Here is a 15,866-nt window from a genome sequence, read left to right as displayed (position 1 = left end):
CCAAGTGTTAGTTACTCGGCCGTGTCCGACTCTTTGCGACCCCGTGGACTGTATGTAGCCCGCTAGGCTCCTCTGTCCATGGGATTCTCCAGGCAAGAGTACTGGAGTGGGTTGCCATTCCCTCCTCCAGGGGATCTTCCTGACCCAGGGATCGAACCTGGGTCTCCCACATTGTAGGCAGATTCTTTACCATGTGAGTTACCAGGGAAGCCCCAACTTTCCACTGAAGTAACTGCATTAGTTTACTCGGGCCACCATGACAGACTGCCACGGACTGGGTAGTCCAAGCAACAAAAATCCATCGCCTCACAATTATGGAGGCTAGACACTAGATCGAGGGGGTGGGGGTGGGAGGTTGGTTTCCCCTGAGGCCTCCCTCCTTGGCTCACAGATGGCTGCTTCCCCCGTGTCCTCCTGCTGTCTCGCCTCTGTCTATGCCGTCTGTGTTCTAATCCTCTCTTCTTAGACGAGCACTTGGCATCCTGGATTAAGGTCCACCTGAATGACGTCATTTTGACTTAGCTCATCGAAGTCCTGTCTGAAATAGAGTCGCCTTCTGAGGTTCTGCAGGTTAGGGTTTCATCATCTGAAGTTGAGTAGGGGGCCACAGTGCAGCTCATAATAGTACCCCATTCCTCCTTTAACACTCTCTTCCTTTTTTTCTCACATCATGCACACCCCCTTTCTCTCCTCAAGAGGGAAAGACTCAGCATTTTCCACTGATCCTATATTTGGGTATCCTGTTCCCAAACCCTAGCAAGCTTTGACAGCAGTTTTCCATTCAAAGGGACCTTGTCCAGAATTTTCTTGCACCCCCACCGCTAGTCTCTTTCCCTTTTCTCCAAGAAGCTCAAGGTACTTTCTATTCGCCAGTTTACTAAATCTCACCGTCTCTGGAGATTTATAAATGGCATGATGTATATCTTTTTTCCAATAAAGGAGCAGAAGTAGAAAGAAGAGAAATGACTCAAAACATAATGTACATTAGAAAGAGGGGGGCCCTCGGGGTATTGCTTATTTTACATGGTGCAATTCTCTCTCACAATAGTCCCTCGCCTGGGACTTCTGTCTCAAAATTCGTTTTCAAATCAGTTATTTGGAACTTAGCACACAGTTTGCACAGAAATCTGTTTCACAGTGGCGCTTGGCAGTGGTCAGCCTACAGAATTATCTGAAACTTAAAAGGGTGAAACATGACCGGTGTAGCTGTTCTATGGAGAAGCCTGTTGAGAATTCCAGTCAGAGGTCCTCAGACCCTGCCCATCCCTCCCCTCCTCTGGTCCAGTGCTTTCCAGGTGATGAGAAGGGGAATGTGTGTGTATGTTAGTCATTCAGTCATGTCCGACTTCACGACCCCATGGACTGTAGCCCGCCAGGCTCCTCTGTCCATGGAATTCTCCAGGCAAGAATACTGGAGTGGGCTGCCACGCCCTGCTTCAGGGGATCTTTCCAACCCAGGGATCAAACCTGGGTCTCCTGCATTGGCAGGCAGATTCTTTACTGTCTGAGCTGCCAGGGAAGCCCCAGGGAAGAGGAATACCTGGACTCTTAGCCTTTGGGGAAATTGTCTCTGGCAGAAGGACAAGGTGTTGAAGTGAGGAGACGTGTGTGTTGGGGAAGGTCAGAAAGATGGGGCAGCGATAGAGGAAGAGACACGGATACGGAGCCTTGGGCAGAGCAACGGGCGGGCAGGAGGGTCATACTGGGAACTGCTGTCCCAGAATGCCACAGGGATTAACTCACTTTCCGGATGGCGGGAGGGCTGTAATTTTAGAACGGTTGGGTTGCATCCAGTCCAAGTCACTTCCGATCCCTTCTGCTTGACACAGGAGGTCCCAGATCCCACCAAGTACTTTGTCACCCGCTGGAGCACGGACCCCTGGATCCAGATGGCATACAGCTTCGTGAAGACAGGGGGCAGCGGTGAGGCCTACGACATCCTTGCTGAGGAAATACAAGGAACCGTCTTTTTTGCTGGCGAGGTGGGTTTTGTCGTTCCGACCCCGATTGCTTTCATTTGGATCACTTGCTTTTAGTTGAAGTGGTCTGCGTTCAGAGCTTAAAAGCGACGTCAGATACCGTCAAAAGTCTTATGGCAACGAACGGCAGGTACCCTGACAACATCCTCCTCAAGCTCCTTGAGCAGCCATTTTTTAACTATTTTTGCTGTTTTCTTCTGGAGTTTACATCATGCCTTAAGATCTTTACATTGTTGTCTTTGGACTTAAGAAGTTAAGACATTACCTCCAGACTTCCTGTCAGGTTAAAGACTTAGCCTGTTTCATCTCTTCCGTCTGTTTACTTCACAATTCAATTTTAAATTCGTGTCAGTGCTTATGTGATGTGGTTGCTTACTGCTGAGCCGGGAAGGCGACCGCTGATTCTTTTCTTACGCAGCTGTTTCCTCTTCAGTCATAGTAACCTCTTTTTTCATTAGCTTAACTCTTTTTCTGCTGCTGCTGCTGCTGCTAATTTGCTTCAGTGGTGTCTGACTCTGTGCGACCCCATGGACAGCAGCCCACCAGGCTCCGCCGTCCCTGGGATTTCCCAGGCAAGAACACTGGAGTGGGTTGCCATTTCCTTCCCCAGTGCATGCATGCTTAGTCGCTTCAGTGGTGTCTAACTCTGTGCGACCCCATGGACAGCAGCCCATCAGGCTCCTCTGTCCATGGCATTCTCTAGGCAAGAATACTGGAGTGGGTTGCCATTTCCTTCTCCATAACTCTTTTTATACCGCTCCTTAAGCCTCCCCACTTTTTGTTGTTGTTGTTGAGCCATGTCTGGGAATCTGAATTCCCCAACCAGAGATCCAACCCATGCCTTCTGCAGTGGAAACGCAGAGTTGCAGAATCCTAACCAGTGGACCACTAGGGATGGCGCAAGCCTCCCCACTTTGAGTCCTCTCTAGTTCATAGTTGAATCCCTATAGACAGCCTGTAGGTTCCATTCCTTGAAACCCCCTTTTCTGACATCCTCTCTTTGCTCTAGTTTATCTTGGGGACTCCTGCAGATCTGTCCTCCCAGGATTCCTCCTTACCATTTTCCAGGGTTGGGGTTCATACTTCTAGATCCCGCTTTTCAGTATTTCAGTATTTATTTTTTAAATTAATGATAAACAACAACAACAAAAAGATTTCTGGGGTTGAATTAGTTTGCTTTCGCTATTCCCCATCACCCCTTCCCCACCCTCCACATCCATCCAGTTCATCAAAATACAGTAAATTCTCAGCACTCTTTCATCTGTCTTCATACCCTAATACAGTTTAGGATTATACAGGCTGTCCTCGATTCATCTAAAATAGTGTTTTTAATATTTTCTTTTCAGGGCTTTTGAATTATTACAAAAGAATTATCATTTTAAAACCAGCTGACTTTGATTTCCTCTTTGGCCTGTAAAGCACCAACTTTGTAGGAAAAGAGCTTAATGGTTGCAATCCAGGCCACAACTGTCGACTGCTTCCAAGAGATGGCCCTGAGGGCCAAAGGGCCATGAACAGGCTTTTAGAAGTTTTGACTCTTCTTTGCTGCTTTGATACAATTGCTACCTCAGTTGAGTCATTCAGTTGTGTCCGACTCTTTGTGACCCCATGGCCTGCAGCACGCCAGACCTCCTTGTCCATCACCAACTCGCAGAGTTTAAACTCGCGTCCATTGAGTCAGTGATGCTATCCAACCATCTCATCCTGTCGTCCCCTTCTCCTCCCACCTTCAGTCTTTCCCAGCATCAGGGTCTTTTCCAGTGAGTCAGTTCTTCACATCAGGTGGCCAAAGTATTGGAGTTTCAGCTTCAGCATCAGTCCTTCCAGTGAATATTCAGGACTGATCTCCTTCGGAATGGACCGATTGGATCTCCTTGCAGTCCAAGGGACTCTCTCCAGTTGCTGCCTCATCTTCTTACAAAAGGGCTTCCCCAGTAGCTCACTGGTAAAGAAGGTGCCTGCAGTGCAGGACACCCAAGTTCAATTCCTGGGTCAGAAAGATCCCCTGGAGGAGGGCATGGCACCCACTCCATCATTCTTGCCTGGAGACTCCCACGGACAGAGGAGCCTGGCGGGCTACAGCCCATAGGGTTGAAGAGTCAGACACCACTGAAGTGACTAAGTACTTCTTATAAAACCCATTTCTTTTAACATTTCTATTACTCTGCTACTCTTTTCCCGAGTAATGGTGTTCCCCCTGACCTCCTGATCATCCTCCCACTTATTAAAGTCTTTTGCTCCGGTATGTTTTTCCATTTCATTCCAGCTATCAGTTTGGGTGACATGGAACCTAAATTCACATAGAACTTCATGTTTCTTATATTCCCTTTTCTCTGACCTACTTGACTACATTTTAGCTACTCTTCTCCCATAATCACATCCCAGACTTTGTCTTGGTTGCATGCGTGCTCAGTCGCTTCAATCACATCCGACTCTTCGTGACCCCATGGACTATATATATGCCAGGCTTCTCTGTCCATGGAATTTCCAGGCAAGAATACCTAACAACGATGACAGAAAATACCTAACAGTTGAAAATCCAAGCCTGACTTTCCTGACCTCGTTTACTTACTCTCTTCCCACTATAACCTCCTTGCAGGTGAGGTTCTCTGCTGATAGTCCTCACCTTTGTCTTTCCCTTCTGTGTGTGTTACACCTCTTCTTGTTAATACTCATCCAGCAAAACTCCAGCCAAGGATGGACTGATTCACTTCTTGTGCTCGTTTTGACTTACCACTATTTACTTGTCTGATGGGAGGGGCTGTGTCTGCCTCATTATTCTTAACTCCAGTACCTGGCATACATAATACCTTCATGAATGTCACACAGTACTTCACACGAGTGCTGACTGTGTAGAATGAATTTGGTGAAACATGGTGAGATAAGCCAGAAATGTTCAGGTCCTGTGATGGGTGAGTCGAGTGCTCCTGTGAGCACACAGGAGTGGCAACATTTTAGGAGGATGGGAGGAAAGTGTAAGTCCCTACTATATTTTGATATATTTTTATAGTCATCTAAATTTCTTATACATGATCTCGAATTTTAATTTTTTTTTTTTTTAACAGGCAACAAACAGGCATTTTCCACAAACTGTTACAGGGGCATATTTGAGTGGTGTTCGAGAAGCAAGCAAGATCGCAGCATTTTAAATAGAATTTGTTTGGACGCAGCTTTCTTCTGTATCCCAAATGGAAAGGTTTGAAAAACATGTTAGACCTCATTTTGATAAAATCAAACAGTCCTCTCTAGGTAGCAAAACTGAAATGTTCCAAGGTGGTATGGTAATATAAACCAGTTTTTACCATTCTGAAAGCATGGGTTACAAGAATCCTTTTATAAGCACTTATATTTAATAGCATTTTCCTTTGGTCTGACTAGTGCTAAATGTTCCAATTTCAGAGTAAGGCAGAATATAACCTTCAGGTGTGACCTTGGATATGATTCTTCCATGGTTAAGAGATTCCCTTGAAATCTGACTTTTTTTTTGGCTGACCAATTTTCACACATTGAAAAACCAAGTCAAGCAGGAATCATTAAAAAAAAAACAAAGCCATGTATTTCTGTGACAATTTATCAGTATCTTTGCCAATGAGCCTTAAGATTTTTATATAGTTCTAATATTGAGCTTTTACTTAAATTTAGATAGAAATCTTCCCTTTTTGGATACAGTACAAACTCTTCCAAGGTAAATAAAACTTCTATTTTATATTGTACGTATTTCCTCCCATTAGGTGTTCAAAAGAAATTTAAATTCAGGTATCTTTTATAATAAAACATATTACATCTGTGCACTCATTGGCAAAATTTTCGATTCAACAATACAGGTGTGGTACCACTGAGAATGGAGAAGACAGAGTGTGGTCTTCGTACTTTAGACACAGAATATGGCTATTTTTCTTAGAGCCATGTTTGTGCAGATGGGACACTTTAAATAGCCTTAACTTTGGCAACCACTAGCAAAAGGGTCAGAATAATTTAATAGAAGTCTCTCCCTACTGCCTCTTTTTAAAATAACTGATTAAGTCTCTAGGAATATTTTTTATAGAATTGTTTTCAGTATTCCATAGGCAGGTCCACTGGAAAACTGCAGAAAAATGTGAAATATCCTGGGATAAATATTACACATTTTATAAGCCATATCTTAAAAGCCTGAGAACATAGTAAATTTTACTTTTTCCTTCTTTCACTCATGACAAAAAAATAAACAAACACTGATTTCAGGGTCTTCAGGATGCCCATCTTGCCAAGAAACTTCAGTTTACAGGTTAGAAATATGGGTAACTTCAGTGCTTTTGTTTTAAAAAGTCTTTGAAGAATTCTTTCAGTATGTTGGTCAGCTTAAAAAGGACTCAAAATGACTTTGAAACCACTTTTCAAAATAGTAGGTATTTTTAAAGTCAGGTTGTAAGTAGAAATTGTATTTTATGCAAAGAATATATCGTGAACTTTAGAAAGAACTTAAGACATACCTCCCTCCCCAGAAGTATGATACAGCTGAAAGAAAGCAAACAGCAGTAAATTGGTTTCAAAGTTAACAGGAAAAGGTTGATCTTAGGGTTATCTAAGGAAAGTCATTGGTACTGATTGGGAAGTATTCTGCTTCAAGTGTTTCCTGTATTAAAACATTTAAATAGTGTCAAGTGATAAACGCAAAACACTTTAAGTTGAAATGGTTCACAGTCCATCATTACTTTGGTTTCTGGGCACTTAAACTTGTTATAAGCAAACAAGGGGGGAGACCTACCTAAAGAAAGTACAGTAAATGTGTATTTTTAAAAAACCCCTCATTTCCTGTCTCAAGTGACATCACCTAACATTTTGTTCTTTAAGGAGCCACGGTACTTTTTTTTTTCTTGAGTATGTTTTTCACTGCTACCTGAAGATTTTGTTTAATAGCAGTGAATGTGTTTTAACTGCAGACTGTGAACAGCTGATTGTGTAAAACTGTTTAATAAAACATGTTTTTCAAATACACTGCACTATAGTGATGAATACACACTCAGCAGATACATCTTCACCACAGTCTTTCACACACACCAACTCAACCCCTTCAACCTCCAAACAGACTGTGCAGGGCGCAGGCATTATACCGTGTATCCTTTTCAAGTGAATGATCACAGATAAGTTAACTCTGACCAACTTAGTTTTGTGAGAGCACAAACCACCCCCGCCCTGCCCAGATTTCTTTGTAATGTATTTTTTCAAAGTAAAAGCAATTAATTACCAGTGATGAGCACTCCAAGTTATATGGGCTACAAGGCTAATAAATCCATTAAAAAAATCTCTACTCTGAAATACATGTTAACATATCAAATGCAAAGAGACAGAGGCGTTGATTTATTGTTTTTATTGACAAGGTTTATAGGAACAAATCAAGTATTTAAAACCAAAGGCCAGTTCTCAAGTCTCATTTAGTTGTTTATTTCAATCATTTGTATTAAGTATACCTTTCTTTAATATCGTAATAACTTTATCAAGAAACAAGTCAAACCTGTGAAAATACCTGTTAGCAGTCAACATATTTTTATATATTTCTGTACTATGATGCAAAGATATTTTAAACACTCATTGGTTCATCAAAGGCCTAATTCTCACATAAGCAGCAGTTTTAAAATTCAGAGATTATTTAATAAACTGATTAAGACAACCAAAAGACAAAATTAGTCTCCTTCAGGAGTGGTCCATATGTTGATCACCTAGAATCCTGATTGGCCAAAACTTAACACCCCTGATTCTGTGAATATGTTACCTTTCTTTAATGTTAGAAATAAGTCCATCACTTTTGAAAAATACTTTGTCAGATACCCACTACTGTCTATGCATTATCATCTTCTGGCATTACAGTTGATACTTTCAACCATAATTACAAAGGTGGCCAGGGTTCCTGTAAATACCAGCTTTTTATGTGGGCAAAAGCAGTTAATAATAAAAATCAGTATATTTATTTGAAGCCAAATGTGCTTCTACTTGATCCAGATCCCCCCAATTTTTGAAGTTTTGATGTGTTGATTTTGGTCTACCCTTAATATAAAATGTATCTACAGACACTTGCAGAGTTAACACTGAAACTATAAACTGATGACACTTCAAGGCAAAGCAGAGAACTATCTATTGCTTCAGTGTTTTCTTCACTGAACTGACTTTCACTGCTCCGTCACACCATCTGGCTGAACACTGTCATTTCATAGTTTGTAACTGTAAAGATACCTACTTATATGAGTTTAAAAATTGATCTGCACAAAAGAAATAAAAAAACTTTATATACAACAAATTCGTTTTTAAAAATACAAAAATAACATCTGTCACTCTTGTCATGCTGACAATTTGACATATATATACATGCAGGAGAAAAGTTCCAATTTAGTCATCTGGGCAGCTGAAGCTCATATATTTTTAACATGATGAACACACCGCCACTGGTTTTAACACTGACAGATGTGTATTCAAAATATTTCATCTACTAAATACTGCAACAGTCTCTGCATGTATAAATGCCAATTACCATAGTTTCTGTTCTACTTGATTAAAAGTATGACTTAAGCTAATGGTACGCACGTACACTAAAAACTACAACAGTTCAAGAATCTAGTCTTATATAAAGAAATCCAAAATGTACAAAATACAACTATAAAAGCAAGGGACAATTACTGTAGCCATGCAAAAATTTAAACTAAAAACTGCATAAAAATGCAATTTAAAATGGCAAACGCAAATTCACCTAACACTCAAGATAAAAAGGTCAGCAGGAAGTTCTACCAACAATGCTTGCAAAGATTTAGAAAAGGAAATACATTCTCTTTGCTGGTATAATGGTATATAAGTCAGATCTTTAGCTCCATGGGCACAGGTCATCTGTCTCTGTCCTCTTTCTCAGGAAATCAGCTGTAACAAAAGAGAAAACAGTTCCTCATATCCAAAATACAGTATGTGGTACACATAAATCAAAACCTCACTCTATTTTTTAACTTCTACCTTATCACTATGACCTTGGGAAATCAGCTGGGATCACTCTAAGACTACAGCTGCTGCTGATTTTCTCCTGCCTTTAACTGGTGGACAGGAAGGAACATGTGCTCAAGTGGTCGCGTGAGCTCCTTGGAGCTGACTGCCTGCCCATGTACACAGAGCCCGTATCTTCATCTGAGGCCAAGTTTTGTCACTAATGTTCTATTTTTAAGCTCTAAAATGGAGATGAAAATTACTATATTTTCCTATCTATTTTGAGGAAATTTTGAGCAACAAATCATGACATAAATATTTTGAAAAATATGCAGTATTTACACGTAATTTCCTTTTTAAGTCTAAAATGATCAAAACTGGAAAAGTTGGATATAGTTACCTCTTTAACAGTTGTTTTTATGAACTCTTTTCTTTCAGTTAAGTCATAAGCAGGGTAATTTTCATATACCTATAGTGAAAAGGGAAAACAAAAGTAGATTTAAAAATCCAGTAATATTCTCTTTGGATAATGAAGAAATCTGTGCTGTGGACAAAGAGCTACATGTAGCTTTGAACAGTACATGCTGACCACCAGTGGTTCATTCACCATGTAGAATTCTACAGCAAATGAGTCGTTTTAAATAATACTGTATATAGAGCAGAAAATAAACTAGCGTGCAAACGTTCTCAGTTTTATATAGTACAGCTGAGTGAACAATAAACATGCGCGAGGAAACCATCTAGAAAGATCTTAGTTAAGTGGATTAAATTCTTTATATTGGTAGGTTACCTGTCAGTCATTTTTTAAAGGTATCCTTTTATTTTTTCTCTGTTACAGCATCTAACATGTTTATGATTCCTCAACTTCAACTCTGGTGAATTTCAGCCTCCCCATCACTGTTCCATCCCTTCCCCGAAGCTATTATCACTGAGATTTAGTTATATCTTTGAGTCTACTCCTAAATTTTTAGCCTCTAGACTTCTCAATCTGATACTTGCTACTTGGTTTCACAATGACTTCTAGTCCCGACCTGCCCATATACACCTGGCTGGCTTCACTCCTATCGTACAATTCAAGGTCAGCAAACATTTTCTGCAGAGGGCTAGAAGTGATCTCAGCTTTCCAATGACAGTTTTAGTCACAACTACTCAGCCAGGCCACTGCAGCATAAACGGTCCTGTAGGCAATACTCAGGAGTGGGTACAGCTGCGGCACAGTGGCCCACAGGCTGTATTTTGCCAACCTCTGCGAACACGGTCAATCATTTCCATTACTCTAACTGATTGCCTTTTGTTCTTCCTCTGCAAAACTCCAACCCTTAATCTAACTACCAATTTTCTACGGTTAAGTTCTGTAGGAAAATATAACAAATTTGAAAAGAATGGTTTTTTATCAACTAAAATAAAGTTAAAAAAAGACTGGTCCTGTTTTAAGTTTGTGGTATTCAATGTCACAGCCCCCTAGAAATCCCAAGGAGTTCTAATGAGGTCTCCCTTGCATTCTCACCAGCAGCAACTTCCCCTTATTTGTGCCCACACACTTGCTCTCAGTTGAGAAGGCATTACTCTGAATTTCCTCAACTTTCTGACTTGCCTCTTCTCCCATTCATGTGTACGGGATCCATCAGCAGTTCTGTCTCTACCTTCGCAGGGACCCATCTCAAGGCTCAGGGCCTGCAGCTTCTCCTTTCTCACGGCTGTCCCTTAGCCTAACACAAGCTGCCACTCTCCCTCCCTGACCTGAAAAAGTATTTGACCAGCTTGTGCCATTCTCCAATTTAATTACTAACACAGAAACTTTAATTCACGTTCCTATTAATTCTCAGTCAAAGGGATAACCCTGGCATGTACCATCCTGCAGAACTGCTACTGGGCCAACAATTTTCTCTGAATTTACGGAGTCCAAAAAAACCCTCATGTTCTTCTCACCTGACCTCTCTGTGTTATTAATAATCCCCTTAAAATTACGTAAATGTGTTCACAAAGTCACTAAAATGAACAGTTCTTGTCTTCCTTTAACTTTCCTTTCAGCCTCTCCTCTCAAAGGAAACGAGCTATCAGTCTGCTATTATTCTTCCAGATCTTTAAAAATAAGTTTATATACAAACATATAAACGTGTCAATGGCAATATAGTCTTTCTCTGTATTTACGTAACAGGGAAATACCTCTGTTTCAAAAACTTGAAAATACCTGGAAGGTTTTTCGATGTTCTTTTGAACTGCTACACAGTATTCCAAAAGTGTGGATGTACAGTTTAAACATTTCCCTATCGAAGGCCATTTAGGTTGTTTCTGATTTTTCAGTATTACAGACAGGCTGAACATTATTGAAATCATTTTGTGTAGATGTGACTATGTCTTTGAGATAGAGACCTAGAAATGGAATTGCTAGGTTAAAGGGTACTTGCCATTTCAGCTTGAACGTGTTACCTAGCTGTCCCCCAAGCTGCTGCGCCCTGTAGAGATGAGAACACATCCCACCACGTCTGACACCTATCCCAGTGCCTGACGTGCAGCAGGGGCTCAGCCAATGTCGAATGAACATGAGAAACAATAATCGGTATCTTTAAAAGGTTAACAATATTCCACCTTTAGTACATTTCAAATTTTAATTTCATTTTACCATAAGAAACCAGATTCTCAAATCTTCTAATCTCAACCTAGAGTATGGAATCATATTCAAGACTAGATCATTTCCTGAGAAGTATCAGAAAGAATTTCACAAAAGTTTGAGCTAAGAATCTAACCTGGAATCTGACCTTCTCATTTATCACAGTAGTACTGAAAGTAAGGTAGCCCACGAGATTCTGCTTGGTTAAACTAACATAATCTAGGGATGCATCAATAAAAATTGTTTCCAGGTTAGGAAAAAAGATTATTCCTATGCAGTTTGGAATGTATCACTTTAACTTCAGTCACTGTATACATTCTACTATTTGTTTATAAAATGACTCTAATAGGGCAGAGGTTTTGACTACTTTACTCAAAGTGGTACCCCAGTGCCTACAAGAACACCTGGCATGTAGTAGTTCTATAAATACTTATTCAATGAATGAAAGCATGTAAGAATCTAGCTTTAACCTGAGGGATAGGTGAAAGATTTTTTTCAAATAAAAGGAAAATGATCTCAGTATTTGTCCAATTACCTCTTTGCAAATCTGCTTCATTGTGACTTCCTCCAAGTTAGCACTGGCCAATAATTTCTTTACAGTTTCCTTTAACTCTTCATCTGTAGGAGGTTTCTTCAATTTTTTAATTAAAGGTTCATCATCCGAACTATCCTCAGATTCACTTTCTAAAAGTAAGATATTTTATGACATGAAAATAAATTTTTTCTTACATAGAAAAATAATATTCAAGACAGATTAGGAAAGATTCTATCAACATTCATCAGATTCTTGAAAAGGTACTAAATTAAAAAAATTATAGATCACTGCCCTATAGTACCTATAAAACACGCACTGAAATTTTTGTCGATTTTGAAAAATGATAAACTACACAAAACTGGTATACTCCCCTCAAAGTTCTTCATAGTTTACCTATTTTTCACATATGTTTAAAAACCACACTATAGCATATAAGTTGTAGCTATTTAGGGTTGCTGAAAATGTGTCATTTCTAACATACCTTTTTTGGAACTATTTTGATTCTTCTTGGTGGTACTGCTATCTGCCTTCTTAACATTAGCACTTTTTGCAGATTTTTTACTTTTAGGAGTGGCTTTCTGTTTGGGCTTTTCTCTTTTGGATGTCTTTTTTGGTGGCTGTTGGAAATAAAAACAAAGTACATACATTGATGAGTGATTAACTGCCATCCCTCTACTTGTCCACACCCCTCAACAACAGCAGAGAAACCTAACGTAGTCAATATCACCAGTGAAAAATTATTACTAACTGTCCACTTCTGAGATGAGTAACATTCAAGAAACTTAATTTTATCCCAACACAAGACTAGTCAAGTGAAAAGAATCAAACTTTATAAATAGTTTACTAGTTTATAAACTAGTAAAGAATCAAACTTTATAAATAATAAGTGCTCACATTTCTTATACACTATGGAGAGAAAACTTTATATGCAGAAGACTTTACTCTTGGGGGAAAAAAAACCTGTAAAATATTAAGTACTATTAATATTCTGTTATTTATTGTCAATCTCTCCCAACTAAAAGGTAAGTTCCATGAGAACAAGGATTTTTTTGAACTTTTTGTGTTCACTGATGTATCCCTAACTCCTAAAATAGTGCAAAGTAGTTTCTCAGTAACTTTTTATAAACCTATGAGGAAATGCAGGCTCAGAGAGGTTTTGTACAGTCACATAATAAAATAAAGACGTGAGCTTCAAACAGATCTTACTCCAGATCCTGTTTTCTTAAACACTAACTCAGAGCTAATAAAATAAAAGCAAATATACAGAGATTAAAATGACAAAATTACAGTTTTTAAAAAATCTTTATAGTGTGTCAGTCGCTCAGCTGTGTCTGACTTTGCAACCCCACTGACTGCAGCCCGCCAGGCTCCTCTGTCCATGGGATTCTCCATGCAAGAATGCAGGAGGGGGTGGCCATTACTCTATGTAACAAACTCATGGTAGGAATTCAGTAAAATATATTTTTCATAATGTAAGTGCTGGCATAGGGAAACAGTGAAAGCTGAATAGTGACATAAACTGTAGAAACTCATGTGTTTCATCTTGAGCAGAGAGACAATCAGACAAATAATTCACATCGTGTGCTTTAGCCTTACAGGTGCTAAAAACCACTTTAGTTGCCCTGAAGATAAGATATTGGGTACAGGAAAAATATATTAGGAACTTCGGAAAACAGGGAATCTCAAAAAGATAGACCTTGACATTGCAACAACAGACAGTTTTTGGAAGTTAAGGCAAACAAGATCACCTAGTATTTTGGAGATAATGAAAAGAGCCCCTGGGAAAACTGAGAAGGAAAGTAAAAAACCACGCCCACTTAAATTCTACACAACCTTTCAAATTTTCATTACTTTCATCCCCTCTCCTCTCCTTAGGGAAATTTCATGCATGAGTCTAAACCTCTCTCAGCAATCACATTCTCCAAATCTTTCAGAGTACAGCCAATCTGATTAATCGGCAGCCCCCACAGCACTTGACCTACAATTCATTTGCTCTGTCTTTATGGAAGGTTTTGTGAAGCAGTGAATTAGAAAACAGGTTTTTGGAGCCAAACTCCTGATTCAAGTCTTGACTCCATCAGTGAGCAATTTTGAATTCTCAGACAAATCACTTATCCTTCCTGTGTCTGATTCTGCATCTGCAAAGTAGAGGTAATAATACCAGACTTGCCTAAATTTAACATTTGCCCCCTCCCACATCTTAGATACTGGGATACATTTATAATCTACATTTAAATGATGCCTTCCAGGCACTGCAGATTCAACCAACTATGGCCATATCTGTAGAACTTCTGTGAGGATCGAATACATAAAAGGCACCAAAGAAAACATTTAACATTATTTATGTGTTTCAAAGTGTAGGGATTTACATGTCTGTTCTCCCACTACACTGCAAGTTTCTCAGGGGCCTATCTGACAATCTCCATGAGAAGAGACACCCAAATATCTAATTTAGCTCTGTCCCTAAAAACTACAAAAGCACCTGCCATAAAGTAGCCACTTCAATATTTCTGGCTATGTTCATCTCTGCATCATTTGCAGGATCTGAACCCAGAATATGGTTAAAAATTAAAAGGAAAATGAAAAAGGCATTTGTACAGCACTGCTTTCATATACACAAGCTCATATGACCTAAAAAACAAAACAAAGCCAAAAAAAAAAACCCCACAATGACAAACAACTGACGTTACTATAAATGAGGAAAATACATCTGTGCAGTTAAGTGCAACAATGCGTTACAGCTAGTAAGAAGCAAGACCCTGGTTAGGTCCAGTGTGCCTCCTACTGCACTAGCTGCTTATAGAGAAGACCAAAGTAGCTACAGTTTTCTGTAAGCCACAGGTGAAAACTACTGAGCTGACCCAGTGCAGCAAGTCAATGATACCATGATCTAATTCTCATACAAATGTTACTGGGAATAACAAAGAATTAAAAGTGCTGGCAGAAAAGACAGAAAGGCAATAAAATGTAACCAAACTCAGTATTAGTGCTATCTCTGGCCCTTTCCTCCAAACTCTGTACAGGCTCCAGGATCATTTCTCTAGAATTTTTTTTTTTTTTAGTGAAGCTAAGATGGGCCTCTCATGTAATTCAGTTTTGCATCATTTTCTCCAAACCCCTTTCTTTCCTTATGCCAACCTCTCTTGTTTATCCTTTAACGCTCAGATCAAACTGTTACCTCCTGTGAGGTTTCCCTGTCTGGATCTTTGCTCCCTACCTGCTCGTAGAAAGAGAGAAATACTCCAGCTTGAGAAAACCACTTTCTTAACTATTTTCCCATACTTTTCCCCTCCTAATCTTTGACCTCTCCCCTCCTGCCAACCAGACTGAACGGCTTAACACGGAGACTCTATCTTGTTTCTTGATCTCCACTGCCAAGTTTAGAACTACCACTTAGCTGTTGCTATGTAATTATTTGGAAAATTGAGATGGGAAATGATACTTGGAGACTATAGATAACTTTTCAAGATCTATTCCAACTCCAAGGTTCTATTTCATTAGAATCACTCTGCTTGCTAAGACAATTTTTCTACCAATAGCAGTTAGCCAAACTTCTTGATTTTTAGTATCAGTCTTTTGGCACAACTTACCTAAATAGGTTGTATATTTTAAGAGAGAGAGAAAAAAATTAAGGGTGGGGGCTGGAGACCTGTGTATTTCTTAAAAGCCCCACAGCTTACTCACCTAGCTATAAACCATGCAAAATGAGAGAAATATACGGTCTGGGTCTGTCACCAAGCCTTTTCTATGAAGTGCAAATAGCAAATATTTTAGCTCTTGCTGGCCCCTTATGGTCACTGTT

The 15,866-nt window shown here is 39.6% G+C and overlaps 2 protein-coding genes across 6 annotated transcripts in view; one reads left to right on the top strand and one right to left on the bottom strand.

Moving 5' to 3' along the window:
* Positions 1-6,953, top strand: part of KDM1B (lysine demethylase 1B) — a 41,981-nt gene extending 35,028 nt beyond the window's left edge. For all 4 annotated transcript variants that reach the window (XM_043908431.1, XM_043908430.1, XM_043908434.1 and 1 more), the window contains 2 exons: positions 1,830-1,982; positions 5,045-6,953. In XM_043908431.1, coding sequence (XP_043764366.1) covers positions 1,830-1,982; positions 5,045-5,128 — 237 coding nt within the window. In that variant the 3' untranslated portion in view covers positions 5,129-6,953. The remainder of the gene's footprint in view (positions 1-1,829; positions 1,983-5,044) is intronic.
* Positions 6,954-7,311: 358 nt separating this feature from the next.
* Positions 7,312-15,866, bottom strand: part of DEK (DEK proto-oncogene) — a 29,473-nt gene continuing 20,918 nt past the window's right edge. For both annotated transcript variants that reach the window (XM_043908435.1, XM_043908436.1), the window contains 4 exons: positions 12,546-12,681; positions 12,065-12,213; positions 9,319-9,387; positions 7,312-8,861 (listed from right to left, as the gene is read on the bottom strand). In XM_043908435.1, coding sequence (XP_043764370.1) covers positions 8,850-8,861; positions 9,319-9,387; positions 12,065-12,213; positions 12,546-12,681 — 366 coding nt within the window. In that variant the 3' untranslated portion in view covers positions 7,312-8,849. The remainder of the gene's footprint in view (positions 8,862-9,318; positions 9,388-12,064; positions 12,214-12,545; positions 12,682-15,866) is intronic.

The sequence above is a fragment of the Cervus elaphus genome, chromosome 7, assembly GCF_910594005.1.
Source record: "Cervus elaphus chromosome 7, mCerEla1.1, whole genome shotgun sequence".
NCBI classification, from domain to species: Eukaryota; Metazoa; Chordata; class Mammalia; order Artiodactyla; family Cervidae; genus Cervus; species Cervus elaphus.
Note: the sequence above shows the minus strand (reverse complement) of the source record. Positions and strands in the feature narration are given on the sequence as shown.